This window comes from Callithrix jacchus, chromosome 20 (assembly GCF_049354715.1).
Source record: "Callithrix jacchus isolate 240 chromosome 20, calJac240_pri, whole genome shotgun sequence".
Lineage (NCBI taxonomy): Eukaryota > Metazoa > Chordata > Mammalia > Primates > Cebidae > Callithrix > Callithrix jacchus.
The window spans coordinates 30,952,178-30,973,785 of NC_133521.1; the positions used below are offsets into that span (position 1 = coordinate 30,952,178).

The window sequence follows — 21,608 nt, forward strand, 5'->3', positions numbered from 1 at the left end:
ACAGACTGCCTCCTCAAGTGGCTCCCTGACCCCTGTATATCCAAAGAGGCACCTGATAAAGGAGAGCTCTGGTTGACGTCTGGCAGGTACCCTTCTGGGACAAAGATAGCAGAAGAAGGATTAGGCAGCAACCCTTACAGTTCTGCAGCCTCTGCAGGTGATTCCCAGGCAAGCAGTGTCTGGAGTGAACCTCCAGCAGTCCTGCAGCAGAGGGGCCTGACTGTTCAAAGGAAAACTAAAAAACAGAAAGAAATAGCTTCAACATCAACAGAAAGGACATCCATTCAGAGACCTCATCCGAAAGTCACCAACTTCAAAGACCAGAGGTAGATAAATCCAGGAAGATGGGAAGAAACCAGTGCAAAAGTATGAAATCACCAAAAACCAGAATGCCTCTCCTCTTCCAAGGGATCACAACTCCTTGCCAGCAAGGGAACAAAACTAGATGGAGAATGAGTTTGATGAATTGATAGAAGCAGGCTTCAGAAGGTAGGTAATAAGAAAACTACTACAAGCTAAAGGAACATGTTCTAACCCAATGCAAAGAAACTAAGAACCTTGAAAAAAGGTTTGACAAAATGCTAAGTAGAATAACCACCTTAGAGAAGAACATAAATGACTTGAGGAGCTGAAAAACACAGCACAAGAACTTCATGAGGCATACACAAGTTTCAATAGCTGAATCGATCACGTTGAAGAAAGACTATCAGAGATTGAAGACCAACTCAATGAAATAAAATGAGAAGGCAGTATCAGAGAAAAAAAATTGAAAATAAATGAACAAAGCCTCCGAGAAATATGGGATTATGTGAAAAGACCTAATCTATGTTTGATTGGTGTACCTGAATGTGATAGGGAGAATATTTCCAAGCTGGAAAACACTCTTCAGGATATTATCCAGGAGAACTTCCCCAACCTAACAAGGCAGGCCAACATTCAAATGCAGGAAATACAGAGAGTACCACAAAGATATTCCTCAAGAAGAGCAATCCCACGGCACATAATCGTCAGATTCACCAGGGTTGAAGTGAAAGAAAAAATGCCAAGTGCAGCCAGAGAGAAAGGTCAGGTTACCCAAAAAGAGAAGCCCATTAGACTCACAGTGGATCTCTCAGCAGAAACCCTTCAAGCCAGAAGAGACTGGGGGCCAATATTCAACATCCTTAAAGAAAAGAACTTTCAACCCAGAATTTCATATCCAGCCAAACTAAGCTTCATAAGTGAAGGAGAAATAAAACCCTTTAGAGACAAGCAATTGCTGAGAGATTTTGTCAACATCAGGCCTGCCTTGTAAGAGCTCCTGAAGGAAGCACTAAACATGGAAAGAACAACCTGGACCAGCCACTGCAAAAATGTACCAAATGGTAAAGACCATCGACACAATGAAAAAACTGCATCAACTAACAGGTAAAACAACCAGCCAGTATCAAAATGGCAGGAACAAATTCACACATAACAGTATTAACCTTAAATGTGAGTGGGCTAAATGCCCCAATCAAAAGACACAGACTGGAAAACTGGATAAAAAGTCAAGACCCTTCCATGCTCATGCTTAGGAGGAGTCAATATTGTGAAAATGGCCATACTGCTCAAAGTAATTTATACATTGAGTGCTATCCCCATCAAGCTACCATTGACCTTCTTTATAGAACTGGAAAAAAACCACCTTAAACTTCATATCGAACCAAAAGAGAGTCCGCATAGCCAAGACAATTCTAAGCAAAAAGTACAAAGCTGGAGGCATCACGCTACCTGACTTCAAACTATACTACAAAGCTACAGTAATCAAAACAGCATGGTGCTGGTACCAAAACAGAGATATAGACCAATGGAACAGAATGGAGGCCTCAGAAGCAACACCACACTTCTACAACCATCTGATCTTTGACAAACCAGATAAAAACAAGCAGCGGGGAAGGATTCCCTGTTTAATAAATGGTGTTGGGAAAACTGGCTAGCCATGTGCAGAAAGCTGAAACTAGACCCCTTCCTTACACTTTATACAAAAATTAACTCCAGATGGATTAAAGATTTAAACATAAGACCTAACACCATAAAAACCCTAGAAGAAAACCTAGGCAATACCATTCAGGACGTAGACATAGGCAAAGACTTCATGACTAAAACACCAAAAGCAATGGCAACAAACGCCAAAATAGACAAATGGGATCTAATTAAACTTAAGAGCTTCTGCACAGCAAAAGAAACAATTGTTAGAGTGAACTGGCAACCAACAGAATGGGAAAAAATTTTTGCAATCTACCCATTTGACAAAGGGCTAATGTCCACAATCTACGAAGAACTAAAACAAATATACAAGGAAAAAAACAACCCCATCAAAAAGTGGGTGAAAGAGATAAACAGACATTTTTCAAAAGAAGACATTTATGTGGCCCACAAACATATGAAAAAATGCTTATCATCACTAATCATTAGAGAAATGCAAATCAAAACTACATTGAGATACCATCTCATACTGGAGACATCAGATGCTGGAGAGGATGTGGAGAAATAATTTGGAACACTTTTATACTGTTGGTGGGAGTGTAAATTAGTTCAACCATTGTGGAAGACAGTGTGGCAATTCTTCAAGGATCTAGAAATAGAAATACTATTTGACCCAGCAATCCCATTACTGGGTATATACCCAAAGGATTATAAATCCATCTATTATAAGGACATATGCAAACGTATGTTCACTGTGGCACTGTTTACAATATCAAAGACCTGGAACCAACCCAAATGCCCATCAAAGATAGACTGCATAAAAAAAAAAAATGTGGCACATATACCCTGTGGAATACTATGCAGCCATAAAAAAGGATGAGTTCATGTCCTTTGCAGGGACATGGATGAATCTGGAAATCATCATTCTCAGCAAACTGACACAAGAACAGAAAACTAAGCACTGCATGTTCTCACTCATAAGTGGGTGTTGAACAATGAGAACACATGGACACAGGGAGGGAAGCATCACACATGGGTCTGTTGGGGGATAGGAGGCTAGGGGAGGGATAACATTAGAAGAAATACCTAATGTAGGTGACGGGAGGATGGAGGCAACAAACCACCATGGCACCTGTATACCTGTGCAACAATCCTGCAAAATCGGCACATATACCCAGAACTTAAAGTAAAAAATAAATAAATAAGATATAATAAAAGAAACACTGGTCATCTCGTGCTTTCTGTGAATAGAAAATTGGCTTAGCTGAGGTGGTTCTGCTTCCTCTGGACCCTTCTCCACTCAGTCTTTGAATCTTCTGTCTTCTTTACTTCCAGGGTTGGCAGCCTGCTTGGTTTGCAGTCTGCTCCCAGAAGTTTTTCTCAGAATGGTGATCTGCCCCTATAGAGGGAGTCTTCTCATTAGGAATGTATGAGATCCTCAGTGGCTTTTGTTGGCACAGCACCTTCCAGCGAGAGTCAGGCTCTGTGCAAAGCATAATCTAAGACTTGAGATTTGCACTTGGGAGGTTTCTCAGGGGCACTCTCAGGAACACATGTGAAGAACAGGACAGCAGATTTGGGCAGAGAGAGATGAACTGTGATGAGATGGCAACGAGGACTTCAGCTAATCACACAGGACACTCTGGAGCCGGGTTGGCCCTTTGGAGTTGCCCCAGTTGCTACAAGTTTGTCAGGCTTTTGTGCCCAACATCAACCAGTCTTTGGCATATTGCTTCCTTTGCCCACTGATTCTCTATGGTACCTCTATCCTTTATCACAGCTCCATAAATAAATGGGTCAGTTCTGAGCTCTCGCTTCTATTTCGTTGGTCAGTGTGTCTGTTCCAGCATCATTGCCATTCTATTACTACAGCTTCCTTATAAGGCTTGTTATCTGGTGGGGTAATACCCTTCTTTTATTTCTTTTCACTAATGCTTTAATTTTGCCCTTCCATGTAAATTTTAGAATGAGCTTACTGGCAGTGGTGTTCAAACGACTAAAAATGGGAATCCTAAAGATGGGTTACCTAACAAAGCAGATTTTTGAGACCAATAATTGAAGCTGTAGAAGAAGTAAATGCTTTTTAAAGCTTGATTATACTGCACCTTATAAATGCACACGCTAGGATTCCCAGATTCAGGAGAAAAAATACAGGCTGTTTAGTTAAATTTGAATTTCAGATAAATAACAAATATTTTTTAGTATGTATCAAATATTACACAGGACGTATTTATGCTAAAAAGTTATTCATTGTTCATTTTTTCCCTGGATCCTCTATTTATGAGACCACAACATTGCTTAGTGTAAAATCGTTAACCACAATATTAAGAATGGATGTGTCACTCATGGTAGATAATGGAGTTCTGTACTTTTGTCATGGGGCAAGATGGGAAAAGAATGCATATTGTTTTTAAAACAAGAAGAAAATTTATACCCACATGTGAAATGCCCAGACTGAAATGTATCAAAATAAAGATCATGTATCCCCACAGACTCAGAGCTCAGCCTTACTTCTGAGACCTCTCCAAAGGGCCCCATTCTTTGAAATCTAGAAAGTATCTGTACAAATCTCGGCCTCGGGCATGAGCAGGAGTTTTATAAAATCAGTGCACAGACTCACTTAGAGCTGCAGGGAGAGTTCTACCGAGACCAACAGGGTTCCTGTTCTCCCCTTGAGCAGATCTTGCGGAAGATGAAGGGCTATGATTCCTACAACACCCTGCTGCTGCCTCCCCGCAACCCGGGGGAGAAGCTGCCTCCAGAACTGTATGAGTACTTTAAGGATATGAAGAAGTCAAAAGAGGAGCAGATAAGGGTGAAATACCTGGAGAATCTGGCACAGGAGAATGGTGAGAACTTAACATGGAGAATCCCTGGCTCTAACCAATGCCTTCGCCCCTCTGAATTACCCCTGCTGTGGGACCAACCCATGTCTGAGTACCTGCCAGATGCCAGGCAGGTACTGCCTGCCTTGTGCATTTTATTTCTAATGCTTACAAAATGGGTCACATTATCCCCATTTTATGAATGCGGAGGCTGGAAAACATTCTGCTGTCACTGGAGCCCTATTGAGGTAGTATGACTTAGAAACAGCTGATATAGATGGAAGAACACTTACTGGATGCCATGTTGAGGGCTTTGCCCATACAGATGAGAAACTGAAGCTCAGAGAGGCCAGGTCCACAGTTTAAGTGGCAGAATCAGGATTCCAGCCCAGGGCTTTCTGACTCCAGAGTCCATAATGGTAAACACTGCCTCCTATGGGTAGACCTTGGTAGTGCAAAGTAATGTGTCATTGTAGAAACTTGGTACCCTAAAAGCAGGGGGTGGGCATTCACACAAGCAAAAGGCCAGCCCCTCCATAGTCCTCAGGCCAAACTCCAATCACAGAGCTGTCATGTGGTCTCAGAATCATGCCCTTTCTGGCCCACCAGCCCTGAGTTATCCCATCATGTGCCCAGGGGCTCTTGTGTGCTTGCCCATAAAGGTTCCTTGTTGACTTGTGGGACTCTGTGGCTTATGAGGATACATCATCTCCTTCCTGATTCTCTGTAACCTCACCTTGGAAATGTGCCTACCTTGTTCTTCCTTGCTCTCTTCTGTGTAGCAGTCATACATGCAATTAGTTTCTTCACACTGCCTCTACCACTAGCCAAGAAGTCCCAGAAAGGCATTGATCACATATTCCCCACAGTAAAACCAGTGGATGGAACAGCAGTTGACCCAATAGTACCCAATAAATAGGTGCTGTGTGAGTGAATGCATTCATGGATTGAATGGAGTTCTTTGTCCTGCCCTTGGGTCTATCTCGTTGTAGGAAAGAGAAGCTAGTCAGAGACATTAATTTGGCTTAAAAGGAGAAGATGAGAGAAGGCAGCTGCCACCCACCCAGTCTCCTAGTTGCGTTCCTTGAGTTTGCTAGGGCTGCCATCACAAATACCACAGACTGGGTGGCCTAACCAACAGAAGTTTCTTTTCTCCCAGATCTGGAGGCTAGAAGTCCAAGGCTGGGTATTAGCAGGGTTGCGTTCTTCTGAATCCCGTCTTGCAGTTGGCTGTCTCCTCACTGTGTCTTCATATGGTCTTCCTTCTGTGTGTGTCTGCGTCCCAATCTCCTCTCCTCATAAGGACGCCAGTCCTACTGGTTAGGACTACCCATGTGACCTCATCTTACCTTAATTACCTTTTTAAAGGCCCTATCTCCAAATACAGTCATTCTGAGATTCTGGGGGTTAGGACTTCCACATATGAATTAGGATGGAACACAATTAAGCCCGTCACCAGGACCCATTGTGTTGCAAGCACTAAGCTGAAGTGGTGGGGGGAAAATCAGTAAAAAAAGTGCTGGGGAAAAAATCAGAAAAGGCAATGAATCCCTGCCTTTGAGAGCCACAGTCATGAAGAAAGTGGGAGGAGAGACACCCCATCAGAGGGACTGCCTAGCAGCCCAAGGCAGGGGTGGCAAGAGCTGCAATGCACAAAGGACCTCGCAAGGGCAGAGAAGGCCTTGGTGCTCCCCTCATCCTTACACACCACAATTGTCGGCTCATTTATCCATTTGGCCCAATGGACAGTGTTCTAAGCCAGGATCAGTGGGTGCAGAGGGAACTCAGGAAGCCACACGCCCTGCTTCTCACCAGAACCTCTCTGATGAGCTTGTCTACTCCCTCTGCTCTCATGCTATAGATCATCCTCCTCTGCTTCCCTTCCTTCCAGGGACAGCCCACAGCCCCAAGTCAAAAGGCCACCATTCCTGAGAGAGCTTCAACCCCTCAGGCTTAATTTCTACCTTGAGTGACACAGAGAATGTCTTGCCCTGTAGTAGAGGGTGGTCACTTCATGCGGTCAGAGCCCATTGCACCCTGAAGTGCTATAGAATAATGGGCAATCAATGAGGAAGGTGTTGGGCTAACAAAATGGTAGCTGTCCCTACCATTGACACAGGAAGTGTTCATGGTAAATTAAAGGGGAAAGCAGGCTACATGTCAGTGTGTGCAATATGACCCCACGCTTAGTTTCAGACAGTTAAAAATCTGAGGTTGCAGCTCTCCCATGCTGGCGTGGTAACATTTATACAACTTCTCTGTTGCCATTTCTTTGTCTATCTCCACCTCTTTTTGTAGCTGAATTCTATCACTTTTGGCTCTTCTGAGTTTTCCCCATTTTCTAAGCAAATGCATAATTTTGGTTCCTAAATAAATGTTAAAATGTAGAAACACTATGCACAGAGAAACCGAGGAATAGCCGACTGACTGCAGCTCTTGTTTATTTGGGTTGAATGGTCCAGGGTGATGAAAGCCAGTATGGTGAGTCTCCTCTTCATCTTTTTTTTTTTAACCTTTTCTGTCCCCATCTCCCTTGCGCCCCTCCCAACTCTTCCCCTTGTGTTCTCATCCTTTGCTCCCTGGCAGAAGAAGAAGACATGCTCACATCAGATCAGGGAACCTCCTCTAGCACGAAGAGGTCATCGCTGAGCCAAGGGATCTCTGCCACGTCCAACTTGGAAGAGCAGCAGGGCCTGTTGATCGAGTCCAGAACCTATCCAGAGGAAGAGGAGGATGAGGACAGTGTGGAAAACATCATGTTCCAAAGTAACCGAGCATTTTAATGTTTTGATACTCGTTCTCTCCAAGCAGAAGTCGGAAGACAATATTCAGTACCTTGTCACTTTCTCCAAGCCTCCTGGTGTGGCTCCCAGCCCGTGCTGCCCTGCCTCCCACAGCTGCCCTGTGGGGAAGCGCTGATCTGCCGCTCACCCTAGGATATGAGCTTGGGAGTCGGATGATGAGTCTAGCATACAGCATCTTCTTGCCACGGTTATTTGTGTTTCAACTAGACTCAGTGGAAGCCTGAACCTTTCATGCTAAGATTCTGGCAGACTGGGAGGTGTTTAGAGAAACATTATGGGGGTAGGGACATTCTTCCCAGTGTCCCCCACAATGGGACTATTAGAGAGCTCTCTCCTCGACCTCCCGGCATTATGGGCCCATTTTCTGCCATTTATTTTCTCCAAGTTTTACAAGATGTTGGAACTGTATTTAGAAAATTGGATTTACTACAACTGAGTTCATAAGGGCCATTTGTTTGCTGGTCATTGTGAATCATGATAAGCATAAGCAGCTCGTCATGTGCTTACCCCCAGAATAGGAATCACGGGCGAGGCTCGGGAGCTCTTTAAGGAGTTAAGTTGTCATTTGTAGCCCTCATCAACCAGGTGAGTAAATTAAGTCAGGAGCATGTAATGGTAAAACTAAGATTAAAGACAGAAATTCCTGGCTCCATGCCCCATATTTAATCCACCCTGGCTATACTGGCAAACCCCCAGGTGGCTCTTGGTCTCTCCCAGCAGCCCTTCCCACCCCATACACCCTGACTCTGCTCCCCATGCCTGAGCTCTTCCAGGGCTGACCCTGGACACCCCCAGAGAGAAGAAAGCACACCGTAGTGCTTAGGATGAAAACCATCTAAATGCCCATCAGTAGGGAACTAGTGAAACTGCGACAGAACCATACAGTGGGAGTTATTTAGCAGCTATTTAAAAAGAATGAGCTAGACTTGTATTTAAGTAAATGGAAAGATGTCCAAGATGTATTATGTGAAATCAAGTTACAGAACAAAATTCAGAGTGTCATCCTACCTTTCTTATTAAAACACTGAATGTATTTGGGATGACTGTATGTAGCTGGCTATGTACTACCCTATAAGCTATTACACATATGATCCTGCAGCTTGCTTTTTTCTATTAGGAACGTTCCTCTAGGCCAATACATTTGATAAATCAAGGCTTGGCAAACTTTTCCCATTAAAGGCCAGACAGTAAATATTTTGGGCTTCGAAGGCCGTACGGTCCCTGCTGAAACTACTCAACCCTGCCCTTGCAGAGTGGCTGTGATGACAAAGACACTATGTGATCAAAGGATGTGACTGTGTTCCAGTACGACTTTATTTACAAAAACAAGCAGCAGGACAGATTTGCTTATTAAAACACTGAATGTATTTGGGATGACTGACATCAGAAATCACCTGCACTGGCAAACAGTCTTATTTGTATAGACTAGTTGACTAGTCCCTGGTATCGAAGTCATCATTTTAATAGCTGCTGTCTGTTGATTCTGTAATATAAATATGCCACCATTTGTTCAGCCATTTCCTTTAATGCTGCAAATTTCACCAGTTTCTAATATGTTGCCACTGTAAGCCATCCTCCTCTCCACACAAATGCCCTTTCTACTTTTCAGCAAGAGAGATTCTCTAAAACAGAAGTAGAGTCAAAAAATCTGTTTCTTTCATTTTAGTAGCTATAAACAAATCATTAGCTGTAAATTTTATTAGGTATAAAGAAATTATTAGCCCAAAAGGGCGTTGTCTTACACTACAAGTTGGGACTGCTGCAATGTTTGCCATTTAAAAGAACAGCATTTAAAAAGAAATATTCATTCCCATTTCCATCAGTGACCGTGTAAATTCTGGCTGTGTAGCCATGCATGCCCATGTGTGCACACACATATATTTTTAATTTACAGCTGACAAGATTCAGAGCATTGACAACCACCCCATGGAGGAAGTTGGAGAGGTAGAAAACAACCCAGTGAGCAAAGCAATTGCTCGCCACCTGGGTATTGACATTTCTGCAGAAGGTCGCCTGGCTAAGAACCGGAAAGGCATTGCCATTATCATCCATGGGACACCCTTGTCAGGTACGCAGTAATTCTGAGGGGTGGTTAAGACCAGTGATGCCATGTCTTCTCTGTAAACTCTGCGGCTTCCAGGGTGGCAACATCAGCTGTGTGGTTATGGCAAATACTAATGGCTTTATTTGAAGAACAAATAGGATAGTGATTACACATTTATAGCTGTGTGCCTTTGGGAGAATTCACTAAGTTTCCCGTGATCAGTCTTCCTGCCTGGAAAGTGGTATTGACACTATCCACTTTACAGGATAGTCATGAGAATTTAATATAACATCTATCTATAGATATATTGACACTATCTATTTTACAGGATAGTTATGAGAACATTTATAAAAAATACTTATCTCAATACTTGGCACATAGTAAATTCTCAAACATAAAGGTGTTGGTATTATTGTTATTACTGTGATGACTATTCTCATTCACAATTATAACCATATCTGCAGTGTGAATCCTCATTGAAAAGAAGCTCCCATCACATGCTAAATATTCTCGAGGAATATTTTTCCTAACCATAAACCAGTCAAGGGGTGAGCCCTTGATTAAGAAAAAAATATATTCTTTAATAAGAATCCTTTATTACCTTGAAAATTACACATGCTAACTTCACCATAAACCCAAAGGAGCAAAATCACCTGCATTGGAAAGAACTCTTATTTGTATAGTAATTCACAGTTTACAGGGCTCCTTCCCATCCATCTGTCTAGTTAAACTTCATAATCACTCAGAAAAGAGAATTTGATATCCCCTACCTCATAGGAAGCTAAGATTTAGAGAAACTCAAGGACATCTGCCCAAGGTCACCCAGTTAGAAAGTGGCAGAGCAGAGGGATATTCGGAGGATGCCCTGCCACCTCTCTTAGCTTCGGCTCACTTGACGAAAGGCCATGAAATCTTGTTCTGACCCAATTACTATCACTCATACTATCACCTCTCTTAACTTCGGCTCACTTGACGGAGGGCCATGAAATCTTGTTCTGACCCAATTACTATCACTCATACAGACAACATTTACGGAGCATTTTTGAAGTTCTAATCACCGAGAGACTTAGGAATCTAAAAATGTCACCATTCATTACCCCTTCCTCTGAAGAACGTTTCCTTGAGGAGTTATAAACCAGGACCTGAAAAGTAGAAGTCTAGATCAGGTGGAAATCAAACAAGGCAAGTAAGAACATAACTGGAAATGTTTTCAAGATCTCCCCCCCCCCCGCCCACACACACACACCACTTTCGGCCTCATGCCATTTTTGTGTGGCACTAAAAGGAATGCCGGAAAGATGGTTTATGGACCCATAAACTGCAGACGGCTGGAGAGTTAACACCAAAAATGCACTGACCTGGAAAGAGCCCCAGCCGTGTTCTAGCGGAGGGCTCAGTCACTTTCCATCTGCGGGTGAAAAGCCTATGAGAGTGTGAACTACAGTAATAACAAGGCTGGCATTTTTATGGAGCTTTACAGCTTTCAAAGAATCTTCATGAACAGCTTAATAGTCATGTCAAAGTCAGGCTGATCGATGTAAGTTATTTTTGCCCCTTTTGTTTATGGTGAAGTTAGCACATACAACTTTTGAAGGCAGTAAGAGGCTCATTTGTTTATAATCTATATACTTAAGGATTATTCCCAAACTGGTAAATTGTTGACCTCAGAGAAGGGGTTGAAAAGGAGAGGGAAGACACCTCATTTGGAATGTACACATCTCTGAATGCTTTGAACTTGTATTCTTTCCATAATTAAAACAAATTATATATTAAAGAAAAAAATCCAAGACATTAAATTATTTAAAAAGAGAGAGAAATATATGTGCAGACTCTGACCTGGCAGCGCTACTTCTAAAACTTTCTTAGGAAAAATAATGATGTGGACAAGATGAACTGCCTGATTGTTCACTGCAGCACTGTATGCTGTCATAGAAACTTGAAAGCAATTGCAATTTTCAATATGGGGGACTGGTTAATGAGGCCACAGTAATTTACATAGTGAATTTTATTCCCATTAAAAATAGCATCTTGTACACCCAGGTTCACAGCAGCATTAGTCACAGTAGCCAAAAGGTAGAAACAACCCAAATGGCCATCAGTGGATGAATGGAAAAACAAAATATGGTATGATGTGATGCTATTCAGCCTTAAAAAGGAAGGAGGTTTTGACACATGCTACAACATGGATGAACCTTGAGGACCTTAGGCGAGGTGAAATAGGACAGTCCCAAAAGGATAAATACTGTATGATTTCACTTAGATGAGGTATCCAGACTGGTCAAATTCACAGAGATAGAAAGAGAAACAGAATGATGGTTTCCAAGGGACTGGAAGGGTGGTGAGTACCGGAGAATTATGGCTTAATGGGTACAGAGTTTCAGTTCAGGAAGATGACAGAGTTCTGGAGCCGGATGGTGGTGATGGGGCAGAGCAGTGTGAACGCACTTAGTGCCACTAAGCTATACATGTACAAATGATTTCAGTGATAACTGTTATGTATACTTTACCACAACAGAAACAGTGTCATATAAGTGTACTAAATGAATAGAAGGTTGTTCATGAGATATCATTTCACATGAGAAAGAGTGCCATAGTAGTTAGTGTTAGTGTCCCGTCGCTACTATAACAAGTGACCACAAACTTCATGGCTTCACAAATGCAAATTTACACTCTCATAGGTCCAGAGGTCAGAAGTCTAAAATGGGTCAGCAGGACTGTGTTCCTTCTTGGAGGATCTGGGGGACTATCTGTTTCCTTGTCCTTTCTAGCTTCTAGAAATGTCACCGGCATCCCTTGGTTCCTGGCTCCTTCCTCCTCCTTCCCAGCCATCAGCATAGCATCTGCCAGTCTCTCCTGCTGCTTCCATGGTCAATCACCTGCTCTGACTCTGACCCTCCTGTTCTCCTCTCATGGGGACCCACGTGATTAGATTGTGCCCAGTAGGATAATCCAGGCTAACCCCCCCATATCAAGATCTATAAATTAATCACATCTGCAAAGTCTCTTTTACCCTAGAAGGAAATATATTTGCAGGTTCCAGGAATTCGCATGTAGAAATCTTTGGGGGAGCCATTTTCAGCCTGCCACATAACCTGTTTCTTTTTTTATAAGAAATACAAATAACATAGTTGCCTGTGTACTTAGCAACCATAGGCTAACTGTACTATCCCCGAATGAGTGGATGGGTTTTCTTTCTTTTCTCTTGTCTGTTATTTCTGAATGTTCTGCTTTTTTTTTTTTTAAATGAAAGTACTTTGAAATGACAAAACAAATCAACACAAGTTATTCCTTCAAACAAAAAAAGTCTTCCTATTAGAATCAGAGACAGGAAGAACTACAAAGTATTTTAAATATCGTCTGATAGAATCTGTTTCTTAAACAGGCTGGGTACAGTGGCTCACACCTGTAATCTCAGCACTTTGGGAGGCTGAGATGGGCGGATCACTTGAGGTTAGGAGTTTGAGCCCAGCCTGGCCAACGTGGTGAAACCACATCTCTACTAAAAATACAAAATTAGCTGGGCGTGGGGGTGCGTGCCTGTAATCCCAGCTAATTGAGAGGCTGAGGCAGGAGAATCACTTGAACTAGGAAGGTGAAGGTTGCTGTGAGCCAAGATTGCACCATGGCACTCTAGCCTGGGTGACAGAGCAAGACTCCATCTCAAAAAAAAAGAAAAAAAGAACCTTTTTTTAAAAAAAATTGTACTTGAAGCTTTGCGGTGTATGTGCTCATCCTGCAGGATTTTTGCTTAGGTACACATATGCTATGGTGCTTTGCTGTTTCCGTCCCCCGTCACCTACATCAGGCATTTCTCCTGGTGTTATCCCTTCCCAACACTCCACCCTCCACTGTCCCTCCCCTCCCCTGGCCCCCCACCTCCTGATCTACCCTAGTGTGAGATGTTCCCCTCCCTGTGTCCCTGTGTTCTCATTGTTCATCACCCACCTATGAGTGAGAACATGTGGTGTTTGGTTTTCTGTTCTTGTGTCAGTTTGCTGAGAATGATGGTTTCCAGATTCATCCATGTTCCTACAAAGAACATGAACTTGTCATTTTTTTATGGCTGCATAGTATTCCACGGTAACTGAGGTAAAACTCAGTGATGATGGAGGTTGCCACAGCACGTGTGCATCAGTGGCAAGGTTAGGATCAGACCCACGGCCCTGACTCCAGGCAGGGGTCTTCCTTCTCTTTGCTGCTGCTACCTCCAGCCACACGAGAAGGAGCCAGAGCACTCAGAGAGATCACTTCGCAGGGACCTCTGTTCTTAAGACCTCTTCTGTCTGGGACACTGAGCAAAAGAGCACCATGAAATTCAACGCCTTCGTCTTTTTGATAGGAAAGTCAGCCAGCGCTGTCAGCATGGCCAGGTACTACAATGCAGCCTGCCTGAGCATCGACTCCATCGTGCTGGAAGCCGTGTCTGACAGCAACAACCTCCCAGGGATCCGGGCCCGTGAGCTCTGCATCAGGGCTGCCATAGAGCAGTCCATGAAGGAAGGAGAGGAGGCTGGTAAGAGCCCATTCTCCCCGGCTTTTTGTGGTCAAGTCACCAGCACCCCCACTGGCAACACCCATCTTCTCTGTGCCCCACTGAGCTCTCCTCCCACAGCCTGGTTGAAGGCTGCCCTACAGCATGCTGCCAACTTCATAGCCCAGAGGAGGATTCTCCTCATGAAGCACCTGGGTGTCCTGCCCTGCCCAGTGTCGGCGTGCTCTTGCCACTGTAGGGACCAGGACAATGAATAAGACACAGCCCACACCTTTGGAAGTCTGACAACTGGTGGGGAAGCAGGGATGGGGTCACTCAGAGCAGAGGAAAATAATGTTGCAACAGAAATACAAGCTCCTGTGAAAGAGCAAGTTTGGGATGAATGGGTTCCAACAAGGGTGATTTGGGAGGTTTTCAAGAAAACGGGTTTGAAGAAGCAAGAGAATGTTAGTAGGCAAAGATGGGGACAAGAACATTCCAGACCAAGAAAGCAGGGAAGCTGATCCTAAATTGGGGATGGGAAGGCAGGTTGAGGCCAATCAATGTTGACCTTGAATGCCAAGATTAGGAATTTTAGTTTTATGTTAACAGAAAAGAGCCATTGGGACAGTTTTTACACTCTGGAGAAATGGACGGAAAATCACAATAGAAAGGTGGCTCTTGAATATCATGTGAAGAGAGCAATAGTGAAGCTGCAGACAAATGGGCCCACGTCAGCCAACCTGACAGCCACCTGCATGGTGGAGAATTGAAGAAGTGAGAGGCATTCAAGATGACCATGCCCAGATTCCCAGAAACCAGGAGAGAAACCAGGAGAGAGTGATGTCATTTATCTAGATGGGGAACACAGAAGGAAGAGAAAGTTTACTGGAGAGGAAAATGAATTGTTTTGGGTTTGAGGGAGAGAGGGTGTTGGGGTTGTTTTCTTTCTTTCTTTCTTTCTTTCCTTCGTTCCTTCCTTCTTTTTTTATTTTTTGAGACAGGGTCTCTCTCTGTCACCCAAGCTGGTATACAGTGATGCTGTCATAGCTCACTGCAGCCTTCTGGGCTCAGATGGTCCTCCCACATCAGCCTCCTGAGTAGAGGGGATTACAGGCATGCACAACCATGCCCAGCTAATTTTTGTATTTTTAGAGTCTCACTATGTTGCCCAAGCTGGTCTCAAACTCCTAACCTCAAGCAGTCCTCCCAAAGTTCTGGGATTACAGGACTGAGCCACCATGCGTAGCCTGAATTGAGTTTTGGAATCCCAAGTGGGGAGGCCTGGTGTGGCCTTCTTACAAAAAGTTGAGGATTCGGGCTCCATCAGGCTATCTGAGGAACTTCAGGGCAGGCAAGCAGCTGCTCGATGGGAAAATATACTGAACACCAAGCAGAGCACCTGCTCAGAGTGGAAGCCTGCCTGTGTCAGTACCCATGGCCTGATGTAATCCCCAAGAGTATTTCCAGCCTGCTAACTGATAAAACTGGCTGGGGCTTTCAGGGCTGTCCCCTCCCCTCAGTACCTCTGTGTGGGACACTTAAGGAAGTGGAAAATTCTTTGCTGGGAAGGTAAGAGAAATAGCTCTTTAGTGAGAACCTCTGGCTATGCCCTAATGCTGGTTCTCTTAATTTTTTTATTCCTTTTCTGTGAAATAATCTACATTTCATAGTGATCTGTAGAGCCAGGTTCATGTCCTGTGCCTAAGGGTGAATTTGAGCTCCTGGTCTGAGAAAGTAACATCAAGTTAGAGACAGAGCGGGAGAGTCTCTCTCCGTGAAGCCACTAGGGTAAATGAAGCAGCCCAGAACAGCTCAGAATGAGCCAGGAGGAATGGACAAGGCGGATCAGGACCATGTGGAACACGTACATTTCAGGAGGAGTCATGGGGAAGCTGGGAGGCAGAGACAGCAGAGCCAGGGTCACAGGGACTGTCAGGGAAGTCGAGGAAAGGCCCTGAAGCCTTAGGAAAGGGAGAAGAGAGGAGGAGTTTCACGCCTCTCAGAGCCCTGCTGAAGGGCGAGCCTTCCTGCTAGCCTGTTCTCACAGCCACGTGTCTAGCTAACCTAACACTGACTTACTTCCTTCATTGTCCACCCTCACCCCATGTAAGCTCTGGAGGCAGAGGCTTGTGTTCGTTTTCCCCAGTGTTGTCCCAGCACCTGGAAGAATCCCTGACCCATAATAAAGATTCATAAAGGATTCATTGAATCAATAAATGAACAGAATTAGAGACTGCTGGAAGCCCAAATAGAATGAGCCCTGAGTAGAGACCACCTGAATTTCTCAGTCGGGAGGTCCCTGGTGTCTTTGGAGAGAGCCCTTGCAGTCGGGGGGTTAGGCCCTAATATCTCCCCTGCATCTGCTGCATGGTGGAGTCAGTAGGCTGGAGTGAAGGGGCAGCCATGAACCCTAACCTGCCTGTGCCGTACAGTAGCCACTGGCCCTGGGGGCTGCTGAACATGTGAACCAGGCTGGTCCAAACCAAGGTGTGTGGTGAGTGTACAGCACTCATGGGAACCCTGAAGATGTGATATGAAGAAAAGACTTGGAAATAACACAGTAGCAATTTTTACACATTACATGTTAAAATGATCACATTTTGAAAATATTGGGTTAAATAAAATATGTCCCTAAATTAATTTTACCTTTTTAATGTGGCTACTAGAAATATTTAAATTACATACATATATGACTCACATTATATGTCTGTTGAACAGAGCAGACTTCAGGGTACCATCCCCACTGTCATTTTTTGTATGTGTGATTCTAAAGTGACTTAATAAAAATCTCATCCTCTCCTTACTGTAGCCCAGGAGGCTGCTGTGGGTCAAAATGCCGTGGGGCAAAGACAACTGAGCAGTGAGATCTTGGGCAGGTTGACCTCAGAGATGGCTCTGGTGGCCCCGGAAATTAAACCTGGAAAGAGCGTTCGTGGGAGCTTGGTAAACTCCAAAAGCAAGGTGGATAGCCATGGCTCCGGGTCGCAGAAGCAGCATCACCTGCAGCAGTCCGAAACATCACAGGTACCAATCAGGGCTCTCCAGCAGGAGGGCTAGCATCTTCCTCCTCCCCAGCATCCTGCAGCCAGGTCAGTGCTCTTCATCCCTCCATTGGTCTCACCAGACTGGCCTGAGCGCCATCCCTCCACCCCTCATTCTGAAAGGGATGTTCACCCAGCCCATGCTCAGCTAGCATCTTTTATGCTGTAGCCACTGGTGAAGTGCAAATAAAGAAAGCAGAATCCCTGCACTAAGAGTCTGATGAAGGAGATAACCACATTTGCAATGAAATTAGCAACAAAAGAAGCATGAAAAAGGAATGAGGCTGTGCCACAGAAAATTGCCAAAATTCAATCCTTTTAGAACTCCATAATAGCAATTTCCTATGGCTCAACCTAATTCTAAAGGAGTGTTAAGGATACAACCATTAATCTAAGTTACAGGAGGGCTGCAGGGCGAGTCTTGGAAAGTCAGAAAGAAGTCGCAGCATTTGAGCAATGTGCCAAGGAACTTAGCAATCTCAGCCGACTGGCAGATGCTGCTGAAGCCAGAGACTGTGGGTGCAGTGAGTAATGAGTTGTAGGTGGAGAAGTGAAATCAGGTGAGTGTAGGCTTTTATGATGTTTGAAAGTGAAGGGAAAAAATGAGAGAGTAGTAGAGGGGCAAAGCCAGGGTCAGCAGAGTCCATTCTCAAAAAGGAAGTAGAAGCAGAAGCAGGTCTATGAAGCATCGAGCCCCTGGAGAGGTGCCATGTGGCAATCCACTCAAGAGGGAATGAGATCCTGGGAGGCAGTAGGAAGAGCAAAATTCAGTACAATTAAAGGAGAAGAGAGCTGGCTTCCTTCAGGGTTAGTAAAGGTAAAAAAAAAAAAAAAAAAAACCAGACACAGCTAAAGGTGAAAGAAGCCAAATGGAGAATGGATATTGGAGAAGATCTTCCTGAATGTGGTGCTATCATGCATGCAGGAGGCATGGTCTTTTGAGGGAAGCAACAAGGAGGCTGGGGCTACAAAGCATGCTTGTGGGGCTACAAAGCATGCTTGATGGGAGTGGTAGGGTACTGGTGTCCCCACTATGGTGAATAGAAGCAGAAATTGGTGATGGACAAGGAATAAATAGTTGAGAAAGATCATGGCCCAACAAGACTGGAAACTATACAGTTGTGAAATCTCTCTCTCTCTCTCTCTCTCTCTCTCTCTCTCTCTCTCTCTCTCTCTCTCTCTCTCTCTCTCTCTCTCTCTCTCTTTCCCTCTCTCTTTCTCTTTCCCTCTCTCTTTTTCCTTAGACTCAGGGTCTCACTCTGTCACTCAGGCTGGAGTTCAGTGGCATGATCTTTGTTCACTGCAGCCTTGAACTCCTGGGCTCAAGCAATCCTCCCACCTCAGCCTCCCAAATAGCTGGGACTACAGGCATGTCCTACCACGCCTGGCTAATTTCTTAAATTTTTGTAGGGATGGGATCTCACTATGTTGCCCAGGCTGGCCTTGAACTTCTGGCCTCAAGAAATCCTTCTGGCTCTGCCTCCCAAAGCACTAGGATTACAGTCATGAACCACCATGCCTAGCAAGATTTCTCTAAGTGGACCTGGCAGCTCCCATTTAGGAGTGGAGAGAGAAGAATGTCATCATTGAGGAGAGGGTGTGTGCTCAGAACTAGGGGCAAGAGAGTTGAGGGTAGCATCATCTTCTCAGTAGAGAAGGAATTAAGAAGAGAACATAGAACAGGAGAAGCAGAAAGGGTTAAGGGTGAATCTCATTACAGCCTGAGTGTGCTGTAGGGACAGTGGGGGAGGTGGATGGAGCAGAAGTGAAAGTCCTGGTAGGAGAGGAGGCCCATGCACTGGGAGGAGCTGATGGATGGAGAAGAATTATAGGTCCTCAAGAGAAATGAGATCTGTTAATTGGATAGAGCACGTGGGTGGAATAAAGATGTAGGTCCCTAGGTGGGGTGTAGTGGCGCACACCTGTACTCCCAGCACTTTGGGAGGCTGAGACAGACAGAGCAGTTGAGACTAGAAGTTCAAGACCAGCCTAGCCAACATGATCAAACCACATCTCTACTAAAAATAAAAATAAAAAATTAGCTGGGTGTAGTGGTGCATGCCTGTAATCCCAGCTACTCAAGGGGTTGAAGCATGAGAATCGCTTGAACACAGAAGGCAAAGGTTGCAGTGAGCAGAGATGGCACCATTGCACCGCAGCCTAGGCAACAGAGTAAGACTCCATCTATAAATGAATGAATGAATGATGTAGGTCCTTGTAGGAGAAGAGGCCCTAATGTTAGATCAGGCAAGGGGATGGAGCAGAGGCAAAGGTCTTCAAGGGAGGGAAGACCTGCAGATTGGATGGAGCAGCCCACAGGGCTGAACGTGAGCCAGGTGAAATCTGATTGTCACTCCATTTTATGGTCTTCTAACTATGAAAACGAAAACCATTGATTCATTTTCTTTTAGATCACTATCCTTTTCATCCTCTTTTCCAGGATCCAATATAGTGTTCTTTACCCAGATGTTTATGGATGAACTGAAACTCATTTCTCTGCTACCATATAGGGTGTTACAGAGAGTCATTTCCTTTGGTACTGCCTGTCCATCTGGACAGGCAAATAAAGCTTTTTAGAATTCTTCAAAGGCAGAACTTCCCAATTCTGACTCCAAACTCCTTTCAGTAAGGAAATGTAAAGATCACAGTAGAAATCAGAGCTGGCAGACCCCCACCTGTGGCTACCTCCACTGCCCAGTGTGACAGGACTCAAATGACCTAGACCACAGGGTCCCCCTGTCAAAGCACTTAGGCAGGAAAATGGCAATAAAGCATGAATTCTCCAGTGGCTGATATTTCAGTCATGTTGCAAATGGAAAGAAATGTGTAAATATATTATATACTGAAGATGTGTCCCATAAGGTCATTTATTTATAAATCTCCTTTATTCAGAAAAGCACCAGTTAGAAATCCTGATCTTTTGAATGTTATTTAATCCAAATATCCAAATGATATTTAATCCACACTCTTGCTTCTCAATTTCATGGCCTCCTCAGCTACTCACCTCTATGATCACACCCTAGACATTGTTCATCACTACCCATAAACTCCAAGATCTCTCTGTCATAGTCCTGCTTTCCAGCAGCCATCTTCTCACTTTCCAGATGACTAACTCTGGTAAGCAACTGGCCCCATCAGAACCTCCAGTCCTCATCCTCACTACCTACCACCCACCCCATGCCCTCCTTACCCAGTCTGGATGCCATGGTCCACCACCATAGCACCCCCTTGCAACTTCCCCTTCACCATACTCAAAAACAGAGCTTCAGCCCTGGCAAACCTAATCCTCCACCTACTCCATGCAGAGCAGCTGAGCATAGCTGGAGAAGATTCTCATCTCTCCTGAAGGATCTTAATTTAAATTTAGGACCACAGGTCTCCAGTGGACGCTTTGGTCCGGCCCAGCCCTCCATCTATTCAAGATGACTGTTTTATTGCTGTCATCACTCTGCTAGCCTCCAAAATACTTTTCTCTTCCTCATTGTCAGCTGATCATCTCTCTTCTGATTTCATGGAGAAAGCTGCAGCAATCAGAAGACAACGACCTTATCCTCTGGCCACCAAATCACCCAGCAGCCTCCATCCACACACCCGGCTGTGTCTTCCCAGCAGCTGAGTGTCTGCCCTGCAGGGACCAAGGGCTGATCCCTACACATGGGCACCCAGCCCCACCCCTTCTCTTACCCAAGGGCTAAATTCCTGCAATTGTCCCCTGTCTCCCATTATCCCCCTAGTCTGCTCCCATCCGCATCTATGCATGCTGTATTATTATTCCCATCCCTAAATGCTTTCCCATGACCCCATATCCCCATCCACCTATTACCTCCTCTCTCAGCTCCTCTCCTCTGCCGTTCCTCCAAACAACTGCTGCGTCGCCTGCCTCCTCATCCTCATGCCCACCCCCATCCTCTCTTTCACTACTTCCAGTGGGCCCTTTGTCCCCACCATTCACAGCTTCTCTGCTCAAGATCATTGATAGTCTTCACCTGGCCACATCCAGCGGTCAGTTTTGTCTTCATCTCACAGCTGATAACCCCCTCCTCTTGGAAACACTTTGTTCATGTGGCTTTTAGACACCACACTCTTCCACCTTTCCTTCTACCTCATTAGCAGCTCCTTCCTCTACTTCCCCAGCTTCTGGATCTCCAAATTTCTGGTTGTTGGAATAGCCCAGGACAAAGTCTTCTACTACTCTCCTTTTTGTTACCTACCTTGTCTTTGCAGGTGAGCTCACTCCGTTGCATTGCTTAAATATTTAAGTACTTTTGACATGCTTATGACTCTCAAAATTCTATCACCAGCCCTTCCCAAAAGTTCTATCACTAAACCTTCTATCATTAAAAACCTTCTATCACTAAAAATTCTATCACGAAAACTTCCCAAGTGCAAGTTTGTATATCCACATTCATTTTCAGTCTCTCTTGAAGGTCTTAGAGCCATCTCAAAATTTTTATGTCCAAAAAGGGATTCTTG

General features: G+C 44.4%; 1 protein-coding gene across 23 annotated transcripts in view; it reads left to right on the top strand.

Moving 5' to 3' along the window:
* The window catches only part of HYDIN (HYDIN axonemal central pair apparatus protein), a 516,394-nt gene that overhangs the window by 355,143 nt on the left and 139,643 nt on the right, over window positions 1-21,608 (top strand). For 22 of the 23 annotated variants that reach the window (XR_008478211.2, XR_013530165.1, XR_013530166.1 and 19 more), the window contains 5 exons: window positions 4,628-4,796; window positions 7,359-7,538; window positions 9,471-9,644; window positions 13,960-14,133; window positions 16,904-17,118. Coding sequence is in view for 20 of the 23 variants with exons in the window: in XM_078357699.1 (XP_078213825.1) it covers window positions 4,628-4,796; window positions 7,359-7,538; window positions 9,471-9,644; window positions 13,960-14,133; window positions 16,904-17,118 (912 nt within the window). In the remaining 3 variants the exon portion in view is untranslated. The remainder of the gene's footprint in view (window positions 1-4,627; window positions 4,797-7,358; window positions 7,539-9,470; window positions 9,645-13,959; window positions 14,134-16,903; window positions 17,119-21,608) is intronic. The other variant, XM_078357701.1, reaches the window with a different exon arrangement.